The following is a 20126-nucleotide window of genomic DNA, read 5'->3' as shown; positions in this document are numbered from 1 at the left end:
TGAAAATATTTTGATAAATTAGTCATTTTTGTGATTTCTATTGTAAATAGAAACTTAAAAGGTATTTTATTTGTCTATAGAAATTGTGGTAAGTTTCAGTGTAACATTACATTACAGTCTTGTGAGGATGAGCAATAGCTACCTAATTGTAATAAATAAATAATTATTAATCTGCTTTAGCCACTCCAGCTATAACTGGTAACATATACTTACTACATATCCCGCTTCTTGGCTGTGTTTGCAAGGATCAGTCCTTTGCTTGAGAAACTCCAATCTGTACTTGGCCCGTCGTTTTATCTGCTCGTGTATTATATCACATTCCAACTTGGAGTAACAATAGTCAGTCATATTTAATAAAATGCCTGAGCACTGATGATATTTTTTACTTTATAAAAAGGGAGCTGTCAAAAATTTAGGTGTGATGGTGTATGTCAAATTAAAAAGTTACAACAAACTTTTAAGTCCATAAAATATTACAAAAAGTTTTGAAACTATATAACTTCCTTGGAAGGAGACCTGTGCCACAGCAGTAGGGATGTGAAGCGATGTGGTGTGTACATTTGGCCTTTGGCCTACATTATTATTTATCATATGGCTTTTTTCACTATTTCAAGAAATATCGATTTAAATAACATTAATAAATAATAATGATTGTTTATTTACACTACATACTTTTCCTTAGACAATGTTTTAATATTTCACTGTATTTATTTAAGCGAGCTTGAACAGGCGGTCTCTGTAGCGTAGTTCACCATTCCTGATCTTCTGCTCCTTGGCATTGCGGTCGGTCACGATCCAGTATGCATAAGCACACATTGGGATGATAATAGCAGTAATTCCAAACAAACTGTTACTTCTGTTAGGCTTGAAGTGGTCAAATCGGGTTACTTTCATCGAAATATACTTTTGAACTGCGGGGTCGAACTGAAAAGTAGAATTGAGAACTTGTTTAGGTGAAGATTGTTTAACGTATTGTTTATTAAAGAAAGGTAAGAAATTACGTAATTTTACTTACAACATATCCAGCTTCCGAGGCATGTTTGAATGGGTTTGTCCTCTGTTTCAGAAATTCACGTCTCATTTCAGCACGGCGAGCCGTTTGAACTTTGATGAGATTGAGCTGCTGCTCAGAAATCCCATAGTTATTGGCCATTTTCACAAAATAATTTAGAAAATTGTGTCCAGATGAGTAGAGTGGCGAGGCAGGCACTGGCACTCTAGAAAAAAATATTTTGTATTTTGACAGATGACTTTTTTACTTTTCTATTTATGTACTTATTATGATTATTAGTTTTGAAACATAGCTTTTGACAAGATTCGACCCTAATCCAACCACCCCAACACTAGTAAAGAATGAATGAAAAAACCATAGACTATTCTAGACAGATGAACTGAACGAAAGACCGTTTTCCGGCCACCATCTTTTTACTTTTCCTTGTTGTCGTTGTCAGATCGGCGAATTTGCTGAAAATTCGTAACCATGGGTCGTATGCACGCTCCGGGGTAAATTATTTTATAATCCATCGATAGAAACTGTGTCTTGGACCTATTGTGTAAATTTCAGTGAAATTGTGTTACTTATGTGAACATAACCTAAAGTTCCTGTGTGTCGGACCACATGGCGTCACTCAACCCGCATTTTTTCCATGTTTCAGCAAGGGTATATCCCAGTCGGCTCTGCCGTACCGCCGCAGTGTCCCTACCTGGCTGAAATTGACAGCGGATGATGTCAAGGAACAGATTTTCAAACTTGGAAAGAAGGGTCTCACCCCCTCACAAATCGGTAAGTCATCAATCCTGATCCTGACTTCCTATCAGTGTATTTTGTTTCTATTGTTGTGTCTCAGTGGTTTTGTTCATTCGAATATTTGTGTCCTGTGATATCTCCCACCTGCCTGCCAAGCATGGAGATTGTGGTCAATTTGTCTCTGCTGGTGGAGGCTCACATCTGACTGGACTGCTGTGTTACGGATTATAGATACGTTTCTAGGTGCACGTAGAGCTGATTAATGTGTTCATATCATAATTTTATAGTTTTGGATGTGTGCAGGCTTATCTCTAGATTATTAATTTTTGTTGGAGCCTACATTATAGGCCTTTTTAATATCCACTACAAGAAATAATATACCCTTCTATTACACCCTGCAAGTGTCACTTTGAAACCTGTTTTGAACATTTATCTCTGTATTTTCCAGGTGTTATGCTCCGTGACTCCCACGGGGTTGCCCAGGTCAGATTTGTCACCGGCAAAAAGATCCTGCGTATCATGAAAGCCATGGGTCTGGCCCCTGACCTACCTGAGGACCTCTACTACCTCATCAAGAAGGCCGTAGCCATGAGGAAGCACTTGGAACGCAACCGTAAGGACAAGGACAGCAAATTCAGGCTTATTCTCGTCGAGTCCAGGATCCACAGGCTAGCCCGCTACTACAAGACAAAGAGCGTCCTCCCTCCCAACTGGAAGTACGAATCCAGCACAGCATCAGCCCTAGTGGCTTAAGTTTACAATAAACTAAATGTAAAACTCCAACTTTGCTTTTGTATTTATATTTAAACCTTTTTGTAGGTAGATATCTAGATATCAAAGGCCTTATTAGCAGAAATAATGGTGAATTTGAATGTGTCTAAAATTATTATGTCTAACACATGAAATAGGTAATGCACTATGCATCTAGCTCTCTTGGAACTTAATATTTCACTATCATTGTTCCTGCTAAGCCCTCATGCATGGTTGAAGGTCAGTGATAGAAACCCACTGATTACTGGAGTTGCAAAAGAAATAAGCAGCTCTTATACACAGCTGATGATAATATTCTAGTCTATGGACCATGAGCTTCAATCCGAAAGTTAGTTTTGTGCACTTTTTTGTCATACTAGGAGGCACTATGCACAATCTTTGATTCTTTAGTTCTGAAGTTAGCAGTGATTACACTTTTTTACCTTGTCAAACTAACAAGAAACCTATTCAATACTATTATTTTAAAATTTATGGTTGGGTATGGGTAGTTTGACAGGGTACAAATATTATTACCATCTATGCAATTCGGTTTATAGGTACCTATATCAATTGATTTTGATACAACTATTGTGAATACTTTGCTCCTTGAATGCATTTAAATTATAATTACCTAACTAAGACCTAAGGTACAGTACACCTATTGTCATGAAAATAGATCCAAACAGTGAGCACCTATTTGTTTAACAGAGATTTTATAAATCAGTATTTTATTGTTTAACATGAAAGATTTAAAATGACAAAAAGTATTTGTAAACTTAATTTTCCTTACTTGATGGACTAGATATGATGTTAAAACTTCTCATGGTACACTTAAGTAACCTGATCCAAGTTCCAGGAAATACTCCTATCCCTTAACTAGTTACATAAACATTCAACAGTCTAAATTTGAAAAAGATTAAAAGTGTAATAAAAATACTACTTACATGTAGTGTAATGGTATACCATAATTTATTAATAAAAGAACAAACTCACTTAGAACTAAAATAATTTATTGAATGTACAACTTACAATACTATTTATCACAAAGTAATCTTTACAAGAATGAGATTGGTTTTCTTAGTAGTAGGTCATTCTTATACTAAACATGTGGATTCCAATTGCTGCCGTCTTCTGGATGCAAGCTGTTAGTGATCAGCAGGACCACATCTACTATCCACCAGATGCCGAGACCTCCCAGGGTCAATAACTTCCCCACAGCGGTGCCAGTCTGCCCCAGACAGAACCTATCCATGCCCAGGAATCCTAGCAGAATGCTGTAGATTAATGTTGTCGTGAAATAGTGGCCCGTGTATCGAACGCAAGGAAACCCATCCTTCAGGAAACTTCTTATCCCATAGCATTCAATGTGGTCGAATACTCGGCACTGCACTTTAGTGATTTCAACATCTTCGTATCTCACACCTCCAAATTTCACGCAGCCGTAGCCAGCCACGTCTCTGGCTGTTTGGTTGCCTTTGTGGTCGTAGGGGCTCTCGCAATCCAGAAACTCAATGGGCAAGAAGGTACACTTGACTAAGGGCCCCAATGGTCGGTACGGTTCATTCGGATACATCACATCATCAGAGAGAATGCTGGGTACGTGTGTTAATACTAGGGTACTGAATAACAGTACGGTAATCATTGTTTTTAATGTTTAAAAGATAATAAATCGTAAATGCTGAACTCCATAATTGTTGTTTTGACTTTTTTTTTCTGAGTACCACAGATTAAAAAAAAACACTACGTACATTTATAATCTGTGATTGTTACTGGGCTGGACTACTTAGAATAATAACGACATCGGTATCGGCATGAAGTCGGATTAATTAGTCCAGAAGTTTTAGTTCCTCTTTGACGAGAATGTTATGAAATTTGGCATACCTACCTATAGACGACCTAATGGCGTAGTGGTTAGTGACCCTGACTACTGAGCCGATGGTCCCGGGTTCGATTCCCGGCTGGGGCATATATTTGTTTGAACACAGATATTTGTTCTCGGGTCTTGGATGTGCCCGTAAAATGGCAATAGGCCCGCCCCCTATTACATTGGGACTAACATAACACTCTGGCGAAAAGTGGGTGCAGCAACCTTGTACCTTGTATTACATTGGCAGAAGACACTTTCACATAGGTATATTATCTGTGTTACAGCTGACAGCTGTCAATTCTGTCAAATGGATATCGAACTTGTTCATGGTCGACTTTGTTGAATTTTATTTCTGACTACTTTTGAACTTATTCTATTATTATGGATGTTTTCAACAAATTCTATTCATCGGTGAGTAATACTGTGTCCCAACTATCTGGAGTGCTACCTGGAAATCCTGTTACACGAGAGTTTGAAGCAACGCAATTCATCGCCAGCGCAGGGCCAGGTAAACCTTTAAACCTTATTGTTATTCTCATTACTATTTCCTTATACCTATTACTGAAAATACTAAATATATGTTTCTTGTAGGTCTACTATGGAAAGTTTACAAAGGTTTTAAGAAGTCAACAAAGCAAGAGGCTTCGATATTCGTGTTCGAAAAAAAGTGTCTGGAAAAATGGGGCAAGGCGGACCGGGAGCTCATCCTGGAGACGATGCGGCGCGGCGTCGCGCAGCTCACCAAGCTGCGGCACCCGCAGATCCTCACCGTGCAGCACAGCCTCGAAGAGAGCAGGGAGAGCCTGGCATTCGCCACAGAACCAGTGTTTGCCAGCCTGGCCAACATCCTAGGCAACACAGATAACATGCCTCAGCCTGTGCCATCACACTTGGTGAACTACAAACTGTATGAGGTGGAAATAAAGTATGGGTTGCTGCAAGTAGCGGAGGGACTGGCCTTCCTGCACAATGATGTGAAGCTTCTGCATCACAACCTGTGTCCTGAGTCCATAGTTGTGAACCAGCAGGGGGCATGGAAGATATTTGGGTTTGACTTCTGCATTGCTAATCAGAGTGGGCCTGGAGCAGAGCCATTTTGGCCATTCACAGAGTACTGCCAGGCCATGAACCCTCTAACTCAGCCAGTGCTGGACTACCTAGCTCCAGAGTATGTTCTGACAGCATCACACTCACCGGCCAGTGACATCTACTCTCTGGGAATGATAATCTATGCTCTGCACAGCTCTAGTCACCACACATTAGGCAATGTTGGCAATGACTACACAAAGTTCAAGAGGTTTGCCAGTGAATTGAAGAACCTTCCAGCATCTCGCTTGAATTGCATTGCAGAAGGACTGCGGGAATATGTCAAGTTGATGCTCAATGTTTCACATGTTCTGAGACCAGATTTACACCAGTTTTTAAAGGTACATAATGTTAAAATGATAATTGGATTAATATTCATATTAATGTGTGATTATTGTATATATTTTATCTTTCTACTTTTCATTTTCAGATACCATATTTTGAAGATGTTGGTGTCAAAACTTTAAACTATCTAGACTCCCTTTTCCAATGGGACAACCTACAGAAATCACAGTTCTACAAAGGCCTGCCACAGATTATCCAGAAGATGCCCCACAGAGTGTGCATATATCGGATCCTGCCGTGTCTCACCAAAGAGTTTGTCAACCCTCCCATGGTGCCCTTTGTCCTCCCAAATGTGTTGCTAATAGCTGAAAACTCATCAAAAGACGAGTACATCAAATACATACTACCAGTCCTGAAGCCAGTCATGACAATTCAGGAACCGATACAGATACTGCTGATATTTATGCAAAAAATGGAGTTACTATTAAAACTGACTCCCGGAGAGGAGGTTAAGAGTGACATCCTGCCTATGTTATACCGAGCTTTAGAGGCTGACGCCCAGCAGATCCAGGAGCTCTGCCTGTCAGTGCTACCAACCTTTGCATCTCTGATAGACTACCCGGCGATGAAGAATGCTCTTCTGCCGCGAATCAAGAAGCTCTGTCTGCAGACGAGCTACATCTCGGTGCGTGTGAACTGCCTGTTGTGTGTGGGCAAGCTGCTGGAGCATCTGGACAAGTGGCTGGTGCTGGACGAGATCATACCCTTCCTGCCGCAGATACCCTCGCGGGAGCCTGCTGTTCTTATGGGGATATTAGGTAACTGAGAATGTTGTTCAGGCCTTGCACTAATAATAATAAGACGCACAAATAAAGAAAAAATATATAATATGAAGATGGTGGAATGATGCTATCTCTAGGTACCCTATCTTTAGGTTTATCATTGCTTGTTCCAACTCACACTATGTAAAGGCTACCATTTTCATATTGTTTATTTTCTTACGCGCGCGCGTTATAATTTCGTCTACAAAGACAGTGGTGATTCAGAATAAAACAATTACCTACCTTTTGTTTCTATTCCCAGGAATCTACAAGCTAGCCCTAAGTCACAAGAAGCTAGGCATCACTAAAGAGGTGATGGCCACTAAAGTCCTACCCTTCCTCATTCCGCTGTGTGTGGAGAATGGCCTCACTCTGAACCAGTTCAACGCACTCATGACGCTTGTGAAACAAATGATCGCGAAAGTGGAGACGGAGCATAGAGTCAAGTTAGAGCAGCTGAATTCTATACAGAATGAGTCTAAGTAAGTACATAAATCTGTTTAGTAAGCTAGATTTTAACAGGGATAAGATTTGTCTGTCCACCTGGATTTTGGTCATCAGTTACAAAATTTACGTTATTCAATCTGTCTCCATTATTATGAATAGTTACTATCTTCTTCTTGGTATCCTATGACCCCCCTTATAATAGTTTATATACCGGATACCAAATAATAAATATAGAAACAGTATATTCATCAACCTAACCAATTCATACCAAGAATGCTTTTATTTTTTTGAAATAAGATATTTATTTTACATAAACTTACACATAGTTACCAATATTCCCACTTCCAACCTTCAGAACAATGGACCAATCGCTCGCGCTATCCAGCCCAGATTCTCTAGTACCCGCCCCTGCGCCGCAGAGCGACATAGAGCAGATGTTCTCGGGGCTCGGCCTGGATCCCTTCTCCAGTCGCAAGCCCGTGGAGGCTAGTGAGCCAGTAGTGACAGCTGGGCAAGACCGCTCGTTGACGCTTGAGGATAAACAGAGGTGAGATTTCAGTCAGCCAGTAATCATCCACTGCTGGACAAAAGCCTCTCCCGAGGTGAGATTTGAAAGCAAATAATTGCAGCCTTACCAAAATCTATGGCAGTGTCGATGCTTATAAACTTAGAAGCCACACTTCCCATACCACCATCTATCTCAACGTTCATTAACGTAGAAGCTACCTTTGCTATAATTATTGCGTTATGTTGGGCTGTGGCTGAGCATAACAGGAGCCTAAGGTTTCATTATTGCCTGACGCTAACAGAGGTCTATTAAATTAATGTGGTCCTGTTAACCATGGTCTTGCATTTGCCTACTTTCTTTGAAATACATTATTTGGCGTGGGGTGTTACGGACCAGATTTAGAGCTAAATTTATTTACAGAATCGCTCAACAACAGGAGACAGTGAAGAAGTTGACACATCAGCCTCCGCCCACACTCCTCACAAGGAACCAGCAGACTCCGAAGCAAAAACCAGTCGACCTCACCAGCACGCTCCTACAGTCGAATCTGAGCCAACTGTCCTCAACACCAAGGTCGATTTTCCCTCAGCAAAACGTTACAAGCCCAGTCATGTCTCCTATGGGTATGCAAAACAGTTCTATGGGTATGCAAAATAGTTCTATGGGTATGCAAAACAGTTCTATGGGAATGCAAAACAGTTCTATGAGTTCTAGCAGTAATAGTAGTATGGGTTCGTTAATGAGTATGAGTAATAATCAGTCGTACCAGAGTGTCCCAGCTATAGACATGGGGAACAACAGTTGGTCCCAAAATGGCGGCAATTTCAATAACAAATGGACATCTAATCAAAATCAGGCGAATACGAAGCAGGATTGGTCCGCCTTTGAATCTCTTCTGCCGACTCAGACACAGAATAACAGTCAAAATAATAATAATGTGAAAAAGTTGAGTCCGACCGATATGATGGATTTGTTAGGTTAGGTCTTGGGTTAGATCGCGTGTCTCGAATGGGAAGATAGTTTTAAATCTGTTTATAGATGGCGCCACTATAGTTTGTGGATGCGAGCTCGATTTTCATTGGGGTCTGATTGGGTTATGGATAATTATGTTCAGGTACCTACAAAAGGATGTAGGAATAAATATTTTACTTCGGATCGGCATTTGATGTACTACTGTTAAACTCCAATATAACTAACAGAAACATTTATAAATAAATCGTCCAAATGAATTTCACCAGAGGGCACAACTAAAGTTAGTTTTTTTAGTACAAAACGAGGCACTGTTAAATTAATAATGCACACTTAGAACTAACATTCCATCCACAACATTGAAGTGTTACATTCCGTCTTTCCATCATGTGCATTTAAATAGATACTATTCAATAATAAATGTATGGATTAGACTTCACTGTATAGGTAATGTAAATTTGTACTTATGAGTACCTACTTTTAACCATTTACTTCGGTACATATTCCATTATTTTATAAGGACTATATTATGGCAATGTTTGAATGTCCACACGGTATATTTAAAAGAGCTGCCTCTGAGCACTGCGGTCGATGCTCAAATGTACCTACTTATTGAGAAAAGAGCTTTTTCTAATCGATAAAGTTTAATTCAATAGTTCGTTCTGTGGATTTGTGAAATATGAAGGGTTTTTAATTTAGACAAAAAAGTGGGAATTAATCTTCCGCCTATCCCGTTAGCACTTTATAGAGCAAAACTGTGTCTTGTTTCTCATCTATTCTCATTGCATTCCATCACAGAAAATGCTTATGCTTACAAGAATATTATTGATGCGTGTATATTGATTTTGATGTAGGTACACAAGGGCTATAATTGTAAATATTGATTTGATCTCCTTTTATTTATTATAAAACAAGTGAATTTCTCTCTTTTGGTTTGTGTATGGTGCACCATTTTGTACAATATGCTAAGCGGTTTTTTCTGTAAATAGTTTTCTACAGCGTTCCCTGTGAATGTTATACTACTATTATAGTATTTGTTTAGTATTAAAACATTTTTATGTAGACTTGCATAAATATTAATGGTATTTATTCGAATTTAAGGTGGTAATGAAATGTGATATATCCTTAGAAAATAATTTATTTAACTATTATTGATAAAATTATAGAAAACAAATCAGTCGTTATGATTATTTTATGAAAATAACTCCATGTACTTAAATTTAGCGATTGTATCCAAGAACTGTGTAAATAAAATAAATACATTCAACTTATAGCTAAGTATTTTTATAAAACTTATTCTTACATTATGTACACCACCAGTAACTTATCATTATCAACTTTATTAGCAATGTATCCTTATCAAAAAATACATATTCATAAAATGGAAAGTTACCTTAATTCGACATACATGAATATATTAATGCAAACTGATAGTACCTAGCTAGTAGTTAAGTACTTAACTAAAATTTCAAATAAAGGCTTTTCCACCCCACCCAATAAACAAACTATTAGGTGGGATATTTTATTTAAGAAACCAATCATTTTATCAATATGTACGGAAAGAGCAGACCAAACTAAATGCAACAACAAAAAACTTTCAACACCCTACAAGTTCACGCGATACATTTAGCAACTCACTCTATACTCCCCAACCACTACCTTCTCTGCCTTCTAAACGACGACGCCAGAAACACTGCACCAGTCACCACTTGCAAAACACTAGCTATAACAAAACAGGTGCCGTATTCATAGTCGTGCACCACAGCCCAGAGCATAACGAAGGCTGCTACCACGGTGTTGGCGACGGCCGTAGTCGCCGTAGTGTCGAATTCGTTGATGAAGTTGTTGTATAAAGGCTGCTGGAGGATGCTCGCTGATGCTGAAGAGAAGCTGGCCATCATCGCCCAGACGACTAGGAAACTCTTGTTGCTGGTTATTGATATGCCTGGAAGAGAATTGCGGTTTTATTTTACAGTTAAGTATAGGGAATAGGCCTACGTCCAGCAGTGGACTGCTATAGGCTGATGATGATGATGAAGTATAGGGAATTGCTGTTAGTATGGATGGAATATTCGTAAATGTATCAATCGTGGGTAGGTGATTCAATTAGTGATGATTATCATACGCCTATGGGTCACATCACATGTAGAATGAGAAATTTGTAATGTCGTCAGAGTGATACACCATCCTCAATCTATAAATGAACGTTACTCATAATCATAATTCTACTAAAAGTACTTGAGGTGCGACGGCGACGTATCAGTAATTCTTATCTATTACAATATAAAATAGCGAAAATGGTTAGTAAAATAAAGGTTCATTCGCATATGGAATCCGGTTAACTGCCAAAGTACTAAATCCACTCGATAACGGCTATTGGCTCTAGATAAGTAATGGTTTAATAATAAATTGCATTTTTGCTATAGTCCCACCCATTACAGATAGTTAGGTATTAACATGTTTCAATTATGTCATGTACCGATACCTAATTAGGCATCTATATGTAAGGAAACCATTTAAATAATAGGTAGGTACCTACAACCATTACTTAACGATTGGTACTCCGTTATTCACTTCTATAGGTGTTCACATAGATTCCACGAGTTATCGCCTCGTGTCAAAACCCTTCATATTCATAGAATAAGAGGAAAACTCACCATAAAATCCCAGAGCGCCAGTCAAGCAAAACATAGCACACAATTTCGCCTTCTCATTGATAGACTTCGGCAGAACCACACACATCATGATGAAGCAGATAGCAGTGCCGTGAGCCAGCGCCACTAGGGTTGCCACGCCCCACACATTCAACGAGGGGTTTTTCTCCCAAATTATCAAGGGAAGCACCAACCCTAATATCAATATGGAGTATGTGGTGCACAGATGTAGCAAGATGTATAGGTAGAAGTTGAGATCTCGAAGCATGTTAGCCAGAGTGATGAGGTTTTTCTTCACTGATGCGGTGCGTCTGGCTGTCCCTGCCGTCATGTCAGGGTTTATGGCGTATGCTAGGGACTGCTCCACTGGGGCATCTACTGTAGTTTCTCTGTACAAAGGCTGAGGGTTCTGGTTTTCCCTATCAATGTTTTCCAGCTCTTGGTAGCCGCTGACTCGGTTGTACTGCGTTGCGTCAAAGTTGCTGAAGTCAGACGAAAAGCGGTTGGAATTTCGGTTTGGTGTTTCATACGCCATCGAGCTGAAATCTGAGGAGAATCTGCGGTTGTCTGTAATTTCTTCTCGGCTAGCCACTTCGGGAGAGAGGATCTCCTTGGCATTCTTGTTCGATTTGAATACGACTATACTGTCATCGTTTTCGTCCTGTTGACTTCGCCCCGGCTGCACATCTACGTTCCTCTGAGTCGATTCTGGTCGTTCCTCATTAGAAAACACCACCTCATCTTCATCCTCCACGGCATCTCTCAGCATATTGTACGTGCTTCGGATGACCTTTTCTATATAAATTGGTCTACTAAAGGAAGCCAGGAAGAAGCAGTTTTGCATTAAAATGGCTGCATATACCGTGACGACAGCGTCTGCGGCGTAGCGCGAGCAGAGAGTGCCTACTAGGAGGGGTATGAGGCAGTTGCCGAGAGAGGGTGCCATTCTGACGATGCGTTGAGCGGTGGTCAGCCTGTCTCGGAAGTAGTGTGTGATGATCACGTCAGCCTGCTGGCCGGTCAACGCGCAGCCTGAGCCTGGAATATGGAAGTAGGATGCTTGTTTAGATGATGAACAGACATTTTGGTATTGATGGTGGTTCCATTTCATACTCAACCATCATTAAATTGTACATGTAATACCTACCTACAAGTTAAATGCATTATGGGAATTATGTACCTACATTCCGTAACAGCTAATGGACAATCGTTATTTTCAAATTTAGATAAATAGAATCATAAACAAGACATATAGGTATGTCAAAGACTTTGTATTTATGTAGGTAGGTATAGATGTTGCTTTAGGAAAATATCTAGTAGAAAAAAGTACTCATAAATGATAGGTAGGTATTTAGATTTTAGGTATAATATTGATAAGAATAAAAACACATTGGCATCCACTTGAATTCGAACACAATCTGAATCAGTTCTGGAACGTAGCCAGCTATAGCCAGTAAGTAGTTATTACCTATCGGTGTATTTTATAGATAGTTGAGAAAACTTGTATTAATACCTACCTAAATCTGTACGGTACCTATCACAAATCACAAGTCGAGTAAAAATTAAAATAAGCACATACACGTGCTAACATTATTGTCATGCAAAACCGTAACAAAGCCTCATAACAATAAATGTCAATAGCAACTCATTAACAGTCTCCGAACGGCTCAATTCACGCAACAACTACACAAACAAGTGACTCACCCGCAAAGATCCCGGCAAAGACGCTCACTATGTGATCATTGTCGTCCGTAGTCGTCGAGAAACTCGACAGAAGCACCCCTGCTACCGTCATACACAGGCCTGACAACGCCATAAACCGAGGCATATTGAACAGTTTCACCACCGTCCGACACCACGACTCTAACAACAGTTTCATCACCACCATTATCACTGGGACTAGCGCGATATCCACTTGCCATATCTTTATCTTCTCGCCCACTTCGTGATCTTGTTCCCTGATGGCTTTGAGGATGACCAAGCCGTATAGCGTGAAGAGACCTGGTACGGTGATGTGGTAGACGGCGGCGGAGGCAACGATGAGCCATCCGTAGCCGCCATCGGGGGGTGTGGGGCCGATCTCCGGCTGTGAAGCCACGACCCTGTCCAGGTGTAGGTCTTCCACATTGCGTGGCCTCTCTGCACTCGGTGGCACCATTTTGGTGCGCGGCGCGACGCAAATGAGTTATCAGTGCGAGTTATCTTATCTGTTATCTTGTGTGTAATCTTTTGTCCTACATCGGACGAAGGCGTTTGAATAGTCCGCCATTCTGTGTTGCTATTGTGAAAAAATTTGGTGATCTTTAGCGTTTACTTAATAAAAAAAAGAGATATAATTTTTTAAGTATATATTTTCTTCGTAATTAATAAACAGTAAGTAACTAATAATTATTTTACAAATACATAATAATAAACATTATTTATAATTATAATATTGGAATAATTCAATACGATTTAACATATTCCACGTCAAGTCCCTCAGGGTAATTAATCATAATTTTAAATTATTTGTAATATATAGTTTTAAACAGATAAGTACTTACAAAGAAACCAATAAACAACATTGCTACTACAGGCTGTTCGCCGAAATTGTATTATTCAGTGTATTTACTTTACCCTATGTATAAACTGTTCGGCTGGGTAAATAATGTGAATCGCCCAATAGCTGTCTCGCTCGACTAAAAACTTAATAACGGAGGGCAATGTCTCACTGAACACGAACCTAAAGACTACGTCACATAAGTGGTTTACATATTAACTAGCTATGGTTATTGTCAACTCGTGAACATGTTGACAGCGCCATCTATGGGATTGTCTCCGTATTGGCTGCAATCATAGATGACTATGATCATGAATATGTTACAAGAATGCATGATCTTGGATCGATTACCGATTGGTTAAGTTCACAGGTCCTCCAATAGAGGGCGTTATAATTAGTTTTATGAAAATGTATCTTATAGTTTGTGGGTAATTAACTAGCGGTAATTCACTTTCCAATTATACGCCATACAAGAAGCACACTGTATTTCTCTGCTCCATCTTACCTGCTCACCTAACCTCAACCTCCGACCACGAGTCTACATTTGGTGACCCCTGACTACTGGAGAAGATTACGCAATCCTACGGAGTGCAAGCTGGGCGAAGGCCTAGCGACCGCGGCGGAGAAAAAGCGAGAAAAGGCGAGCGGTGAACATAACGAGGGCTACATTTCACCACGTGGTGGTGAACATACCAGGTTCCAGAACCCAGACCAGAGGAATCAGGTGCTGCAACCGACAAGATTCGATTGGGAAGTCACGCATACCTACGACGGCGGGGCGGCCGAGATCGCCACGAGACCACACGAGGTCAAGGTCCAAGAAGGTCGAGAAGAGAAGAAGGGCTGAAAGCATAGAATATCCTATCATCAAGTAAGTGGCTGGCAACTAGTACCTATCAAGTTAGTTAAAAGTTTGAAATTCCTTAAGCTTAAATTAATTGTCTAAAATTATAACCTCTAAACTGTACACGTATACCTACCTTCCTACTATATCCAAATTTAATTTAATATGGCTTCATCTGATAGTGATTCTTCAGTTATTTGTGATATAAAGTTAAAAACTCTAATTAAAAAACGAGGAGTAGTGAAGGGAAAATTAACTTTGTTCAAAAAGTATTTATCGAAACTCACATCTGCATCGCTAACTGCTGATCAGTTAATCGATTTAGAGCTACGTACAACTAGAATAATAAATGTTTTCAAGGAATTCGAAATTATTCAAGATAAAATTGAGACTCTGAGCGAGGAGCTCAAGGATCATTTGGAGGAGAGAGAGACGTTTGAGAACACTTATTTTGAATGTGTGTCCTTAAGCAAGGGTTATTTAGCGCAGGTGGCTAGTCCAGGCGCCTCCACATCACCTGAGGGTCAAGTTCGCGACGTTACCGAGCCACGTGAGCATGATTCCATTAAATATCCTGATATTAAATTGCCGACATATAATGGTCAGGTTACAGACTGGATTGAATTTCGAGACACATTTGACGCACTTGTCAATCAAACCAGTCTAAAACCAATCCAAAAATTTAAATACCTTAAGGGTTGTTTAACTGATAGCGCGCTGGAAGTAGTCAGTTCATTGGAGTTCGCCGAGGAAAGCCACGCCCTAGCATGGCAACTACTTTGCGAAAGGTATAATAATCCCAAGACCCTTGTGTATAGTCATTTGAGAGCTCTGTTTAATATCGATCCTGTTCCAAATACAGCCACCGCCCTTAGATCACTAAATGATAATATTTCTAAACATTTACGCATTCTCAGATCAGTAAAGGTACCTACCAACGATTGGGATCTATTAATAATATTTTTCCTCACTTCCAAACTCGATAGGATATTGCAAACCAAGTGGGAGGAAAAAATGAATTCCCGTGAATTGCCTAACTTACAGGACTTCAAGTCGTTCCTGCGAAGTCAAGCTGATCTGAGGGAGGCCGTGAGTCAAACCGAACCAGCTACCCGCGGACTCCCGGCGGCGCGAGAGGCTATGGTAACTACGTGCCCTCCGTCCCATACCAACAGTAAGGTAATACCTAAACATACCTACCGTAGACAATGTCCGAACTGCAAAGAAACTCATTACATAAACCAATGTCCAAAGTTGTTGGCTCTGAATGCAGCGTCACGCATACGCATAGTAAAAAGGCTAGGTCTCTGTCTGAATTGCCTAGCATCTAACCATATTGTACCTAACTGCCGCGCGAGCAACTGCAGAATATGCCAAGGTAAGCACCATACGCTTTTACACATTACCCATACCGACTCCAATGAGTCGAACCAACGACAGTCAACGTTCCACAACTCTTCAGGGCCGACGGCAGCGGCGTCTGTACCACAGGAACCCCATTCGATCAACTTGATTACTAATAATCAACAGTTGAACTCTAATCAAGGTACGCGTGTGGACGGTACACCGCCAATAACACAAAATAAGGGTGTAATTCTGTCCACGGCCCGCGTAAAGGTGTTCGATAAAGATAACAAACCTATTGTTTTACGCGTTTTGCTCGATAGTGGATCGCAATCAAACTTTTTAACCGAGAGTGCATGCAATAAATTAAACCTAACTACACACCAATTGAACATAGAAATTCTAGGATTTAACCAAAACTTAACGAAGATAAACCAATCATGTAACTTAACCATTCACTCAAACGATGACTCATTTTCTACAAAATTGTCTTGTCTTATTGTACCAAAAATATGTAAGTTGTCTAAACACACTGTCGACGCTCGTCAGTTAAATATACCCAAACGATTCCGATTAGCTGACGAATTATTTTACGAAGACGGGGAAATCGACCTATTAATAGGAGCTGAACATTTTTATCAGCTACTCTGCATCGGACAACATTCCTTAGGGACCGGGCTACCAATTCTGGTCAGAACCAAATTAGGGTACGTAGTATCGGGCTCGTACTCATTGAACTCCACCAACATGCCTCATCAGGTAGTATGTAACTTCGTTCAAATTGCTCAAAATCAAGCACTTCAGACCTTCTGGAACTCAACTGCCATTCCACACCAGCGATAACAGATCAGGAGTATCTACAATGCGAGAAGGTATTTAATCAACACTACAGAACACCCGATGGTAATTTTGTAGTGTCTATTCCATTCAAGGAGCCGCCAACCTGTTTAGGTGAGTCACGTTCGGTTGTTTACAAACGTTTTAAAACGTTAGAATCCAAGTTTTCTCGAAACCCCGAATATAAAGAAAGTTACGTTCATTTCATGAAGGAATTTGAAACTGCAGGACATATGGTTCAGATAAAAAATACTGAACACTGCAACATGTTGCCGCACCATGCGGTGTTAGCCCCCCACAAGGTCACGACACCTTTAAGGGTCGTTATGGATTGCTCATTTCAAACTAACAATGGGAAATCGCTCAATAGTATTCAGTATACGGGAAAAATTAACCAAGACGATTTGTTCGACATTTTGCTAAGGTTCCGTACAAAAAAATATGTAATAAGTGCAGATATAGAACGTATGTACCGAATGATATATATTAACCCTAACCAAAGACATTTGCAATGTATTCTATGGCGCGAAAATTCAACTGAACCATTACGTGCCTACACCCTCACAACCCTTAGTTTTGGGTTAAAAAGCGCACCTCATATAGCTACACGGTGCCTGCAGCAGCTCGCAGAGGAGTGCCAGGAGCAGCATCCAGAGGCAGCGGCAGCGATACGTCACAGCTTCTACATGGACGATCTGCTCTATGCAGGCGACGACGAACAACAGGTACAAGAAACAGCTTTACAGGTGCAGCAGATCCTACGAGGCGCTAATTTTCACCTCAGAAAATGGAAATCAAATTCCGCCAACATTTTGAAAACTGTGAGTAATAGTAATACTGACACACCCACACACACATCCACACCAACCTCACTCGCACACGATACACATAAGGTGTTAGGGCTAGCATGGTGTAGTGGTAGTGACAATTTAATGTACCAATTAAAAATCGAACAAGTATCGAGACCTTTAACCAAACGTAAGATACTATCCCTAGCCTCAGCTATTTTTGACCCCCTAGGGCTATTAAATCCAACCTTAGTAATTGCGAAATTAATTATAAAAAAATTATGGGACAATAAATTCCAATGGGATCAGTGTTTACCAACCGATATTACAAATGAATGGGAAAACTTTTATCAAAGATTGTTTACGTTGAATTCCCTACGTAGGCCGAGACACACGCTTATCAGTGATTACGTAACGCTGGAATTGCACGGATTCTCGGATAGCTCATTAACGGCATACGGGTGCGCTATTTATATACGATCAATAAATGTGCACGGGCAAATATTTACGCAATTACTGTGCTCTAAATCTAGGGTGGCGCGGAAAGAAACAATACCTAAACTCGAGCTCAGAGCTATGCTGCTACTCGCACAGCTTTATGAGAGGGTTAACTATGCCTTAAAATTTAACTTTACCAAAATTTATTTATGGTGTGATTCAAATGTAGCTTTGGCCTGGGCAAAATCACAGCAACCAAATAATCTTGATTGTTTTGTAAAAAATCGAGTCATCGCAATCCAAAGTTTAACCAATATCGATGATTGGCACTGGGTTTCGTCGAATGATAACAGTGCCGATCTTTTAACGAGGGGCGTTCAAGCTGACAAGTTGACCGACTGCGCCCTCTGGTGGAAAGGACCTTCGTGGTTAGGAAAACATAATGACGAGTGGCCTTCCGGTTGTACCACCACGCGACTACCAGAAATTGAGATAACCGAAATTAATTGTAACATTGTTACGAATATTCAACCAAATCTATTCATGGACGAATTATTCAACAGATGGTCGGACGTAAACAAACTTACTAATTGCGTCGCAGTAATTTATAGATTCACCAATAATTGTTTAAAGAAAAAAAAAAAAAGGTACGGTCCACTCTCAGTGCAGGAATTAGACTTCGCACTAAATAAATTAATTGAAATTTCACAAATTGAAATGTTTCCATCCGAATATAATTTACTTGAAAATAAAAAACCATTATTAAAATCATCAAACTTATTGTCATTAAATCCTTTTATGGAAAACAAGCTGATAGGAGTAGGCGGTCGTTTGGGGTTGTCGGCTTACGACCACGATAAAAAGCACCCTATTATCCTACCACACAAACATGTACTAACCAAACTCATCATGAGCGACCTTCATGTGAGACTGCTGCATGCCGGACCCCAGCTGTTGCTGTCGTCGGCTCGGGAACGTTTTTGGCCGATAAATGGTAAGACCCTAGCTAATAAAATTGTCGAAAAATGTGTAACCTGCTTCAGAGCCAACCCAAGGACACAGGTTCCCATTATGGGTGATCTGCCACCAACGCGGGTTACCCCCGCTCTCCCCTTTGTGTTCACGATGTTGGATTACGGAGGTCCTTACACGGTCAGGGACAGGAGGGGGCGTGGGTACAAAACCTATAAATGTTATATAGCCATATTCACTTGTATGACTACGAAGGCGGTCCATATTGAATTAATTTCAGGATTGCAGACAACTGCATTTCTATCGGCATTTCGTAGGTATATTGGCAGACGAGGCAAGCCTAAAGTACTGATAACCGATAATGCGACAACCTTCCATGGTGCCAATAATGAATTAGCAGAGCTTTACGATTTTTTGAATGCCCATACCAATGACCTGAAAACTTCCTGTGCGCAGGAAAGAATTCAATGGAAATTCCTTCCACCCTATGCTCCCCATATGGGAGGACTCCACGAGTCAGCCATTAGACGATGCAAATTTCATCTAAAGCGAGTACTAGGACAAGCATTGTTAACCTATGAGGAATTTTATACCATTCTTGTACAAGTTGAAGGAATTTTAAACTCTAAACCGTTATGTCCTATTCCGAATTCTAATACTGACGAAATTACTTGCCTCACGCCAGCCCATTTCTTGATTGGTAGGACGGCTAACTCACTGCCTGACTACGATTACAAGGATGTACCTATAAATCGACTGACCTTGTACCAACAATTACAGCAGCTGCAACAGAACTTCTGGACTTCTTGGTCCAGGGACTACATTGGACTGTTACAGGAACGCACAAGATGGCGAAGTTCCAAGGGCCCAGCTCTTCTCGAAGGAACCGTGGTGCTGGTGCGGGAGGAGCGTCTGCCGCCCTGCCAGTGGAGGCTGGGGCGCATCGTCAGCTGTTGCCAAGGTCGAGACGGCGTCGCGCGGGTAGCCGAGATCCAGACAGCTAGAGGAATCATCAAGCGATCCTTCAATAATATATGCCCGCTACCGATCGAAGCTATAAACTAGATTTAGATTTAGATTAGCTAGTTATTATAATATTCTAGATAAACTATTCCGTAACTATACCTACCTAATTAAGTTAAGCGTGTATCTATATATAATGTTACATTAGTGCCTATTGGTATTAAAAATTACTCCTTGTTGCCTTTTATTGACCTTAACTTTAAAATT

The 20126-nt window shown here is 40.4% G+C and overlaps 6 protein-coding genes across 9 annotated transcripts; 3 read left to right on the top strand and 3 right to left on the bottom strand.

The window, feature by feature from the left end:
* Positions 1 to 638: 638 nt before the first annotated feature.
* LOC105388946 lies at positions 639 to 1226 on the bottom strand. Its single transcript, XM_011559989.3, has 2 exons — positions 1016 to 1226; positions 639 to 924 (listed from the first exon to the last, which is right to left on the bottom strand). The coding sequence occupies exons 1-2, from the start codon at positions 1151 to 1153 to the stop codon at positions 712 to 714; spliced, it is 351 nt and encodes a 116-aa protein (XP_011558291.1). The 5' UTR covers positions 1154 to 1226; the 3' UTR covers positions 639 to 711.
* A 220-nt stretch (positions 1227 to 1446) lies between these two features.
* On the top strand, positions 1447 to 2530 carry LOC105388947 (40S ribosomal protein S13). The gene is given in 3 exon segments (NM_001305523.1): positions 1447 to 1503; positions 1656 to 1783; positions 2196 to 2530. Coding segments are annotated over 3 exon segments (456 nt in total). The 5' UTR covers positions 1447 to 1480; the 3' UTR covers positions 2501 to 2530.
* Positions 2531 to 3486: 956 nt separating this feature from the next.
* On the bottom strand, positions 3487 to 4222 carry LOC105388948 (TM2 domain-containing protein CG11103). The gene has a single exon (XM_011559991.3). It carries the CDS (start codon positions 4137 to 4139, stop codon positions 3597 to 3599), a length of 543 nt encoding a protein of 180 aa, XP_011558293.3. The 5' UTR covers positions 4140 to 4222; the 3' UTR covers positions 3487 to 3596.
* A 433-nt stretch (positions 4223 to 4655) lies between these two features.
* Positions 4656 to 9840, top strand: LOC105388949 (SCY1-like protein 2). The gene is made up of 6 exons (XM_038113676.2): positions 4656 to 4872; positions 4956 to 5791; positions 5881 to 6553; positions 6819 to 7038; positions 7359 to 7550; positions 7932 to 9840. Exons 1-6 carry the CDS (start codon positions 4746 to 4748, stop codon positions 8491 to 8493), a joined length of 2610 nt encoding a protein of 869 aa, XP_037969604.2. The 5' UTR covers positions 4656 to 4745; the 3' UTR covers positions 8494 to 9840.
* LOC105388950 lies at positions 9603 to 13417 on the bottom strand. The gene is made up of 3 exons (XM_011559993.3): positions 12839 to 13417; positions 11138 to 12172; positions 9603 to 10425 (listed from the first exon to the last, which is right to left on the bottom strand). The coding sequence occupies exons 1-3, from the start codon at positions 13290 to 13292 to the stop codon at positions 10136 to 10138; spliced, it is 1779 nt and encodes a 592-aa protein (XP_011558295.3). The 5' UTR covers positions 13293 to 13417; the 3' UTR covers positions 9603 to 10135.
* A 477-nt stretch (positions 13418 to 13894) lies between these two features.
* On the top strand, positions 13895 to 20089 carry LOC125488580. 4 transcript variants are annotated; one of them, XR_007267656.1, is made up of 3 exons: positions 13895 to 14544; positions 15562 to 15660; positions 19712 to 20089. XR_007267656.1 is itself a non-coding variant. In XM_048629511.1 (2 exons), the coding sequence occupies exons 1-2, from the start codon at positions 14683 to 14685 to the stop codon at positions 19959 to 19961; spliced, it is 1206 nt and encodes a 401-aa protein (XP_048485468.1). In that variant the 5' UTR covers positions 14618 to 14682; the 3' UTR covers positions 19962 to 20089. The 4 variants fall into 4 exon arrangements, 3 of the variants coding, with proteins under 3 accessions (XP_048485468.1, XP_048485469.1, XP_048485467.1); XM_048629511.1 differs by lacking the exon at positions 13895 to 14544 and having other exon boundaries at positions 14618 to 15660; positions 19734 to 20089; XM_048629512.1 differs by lacking the exon at positions 13895 to 14544 and having other exon boundaries at positions 14618 to 15660.
* The last annotated feature ends 37 nt before the right edge of the window (positions 20090 to 20126 follow it).

Source organism: Plutella xylostella, chromosome 23, assembly GCF_932276165.1.
Source record: "Plutella xylostella chromosome 23, ilPluXylo3.1, whole genome shotgun sequence".
Classification (NCBI taxonomy): domain Eukaryota; kingdom Metazoa; phylum Arthropoda; class Insecta; order Lepidoptera; family Plutellidae; genus Plutella; species Plutella xylostella.
Note: the sequence above shows the minus strand (reverse complement) of the source record. Positions and strands in the feature narration are given on the sequence as shown.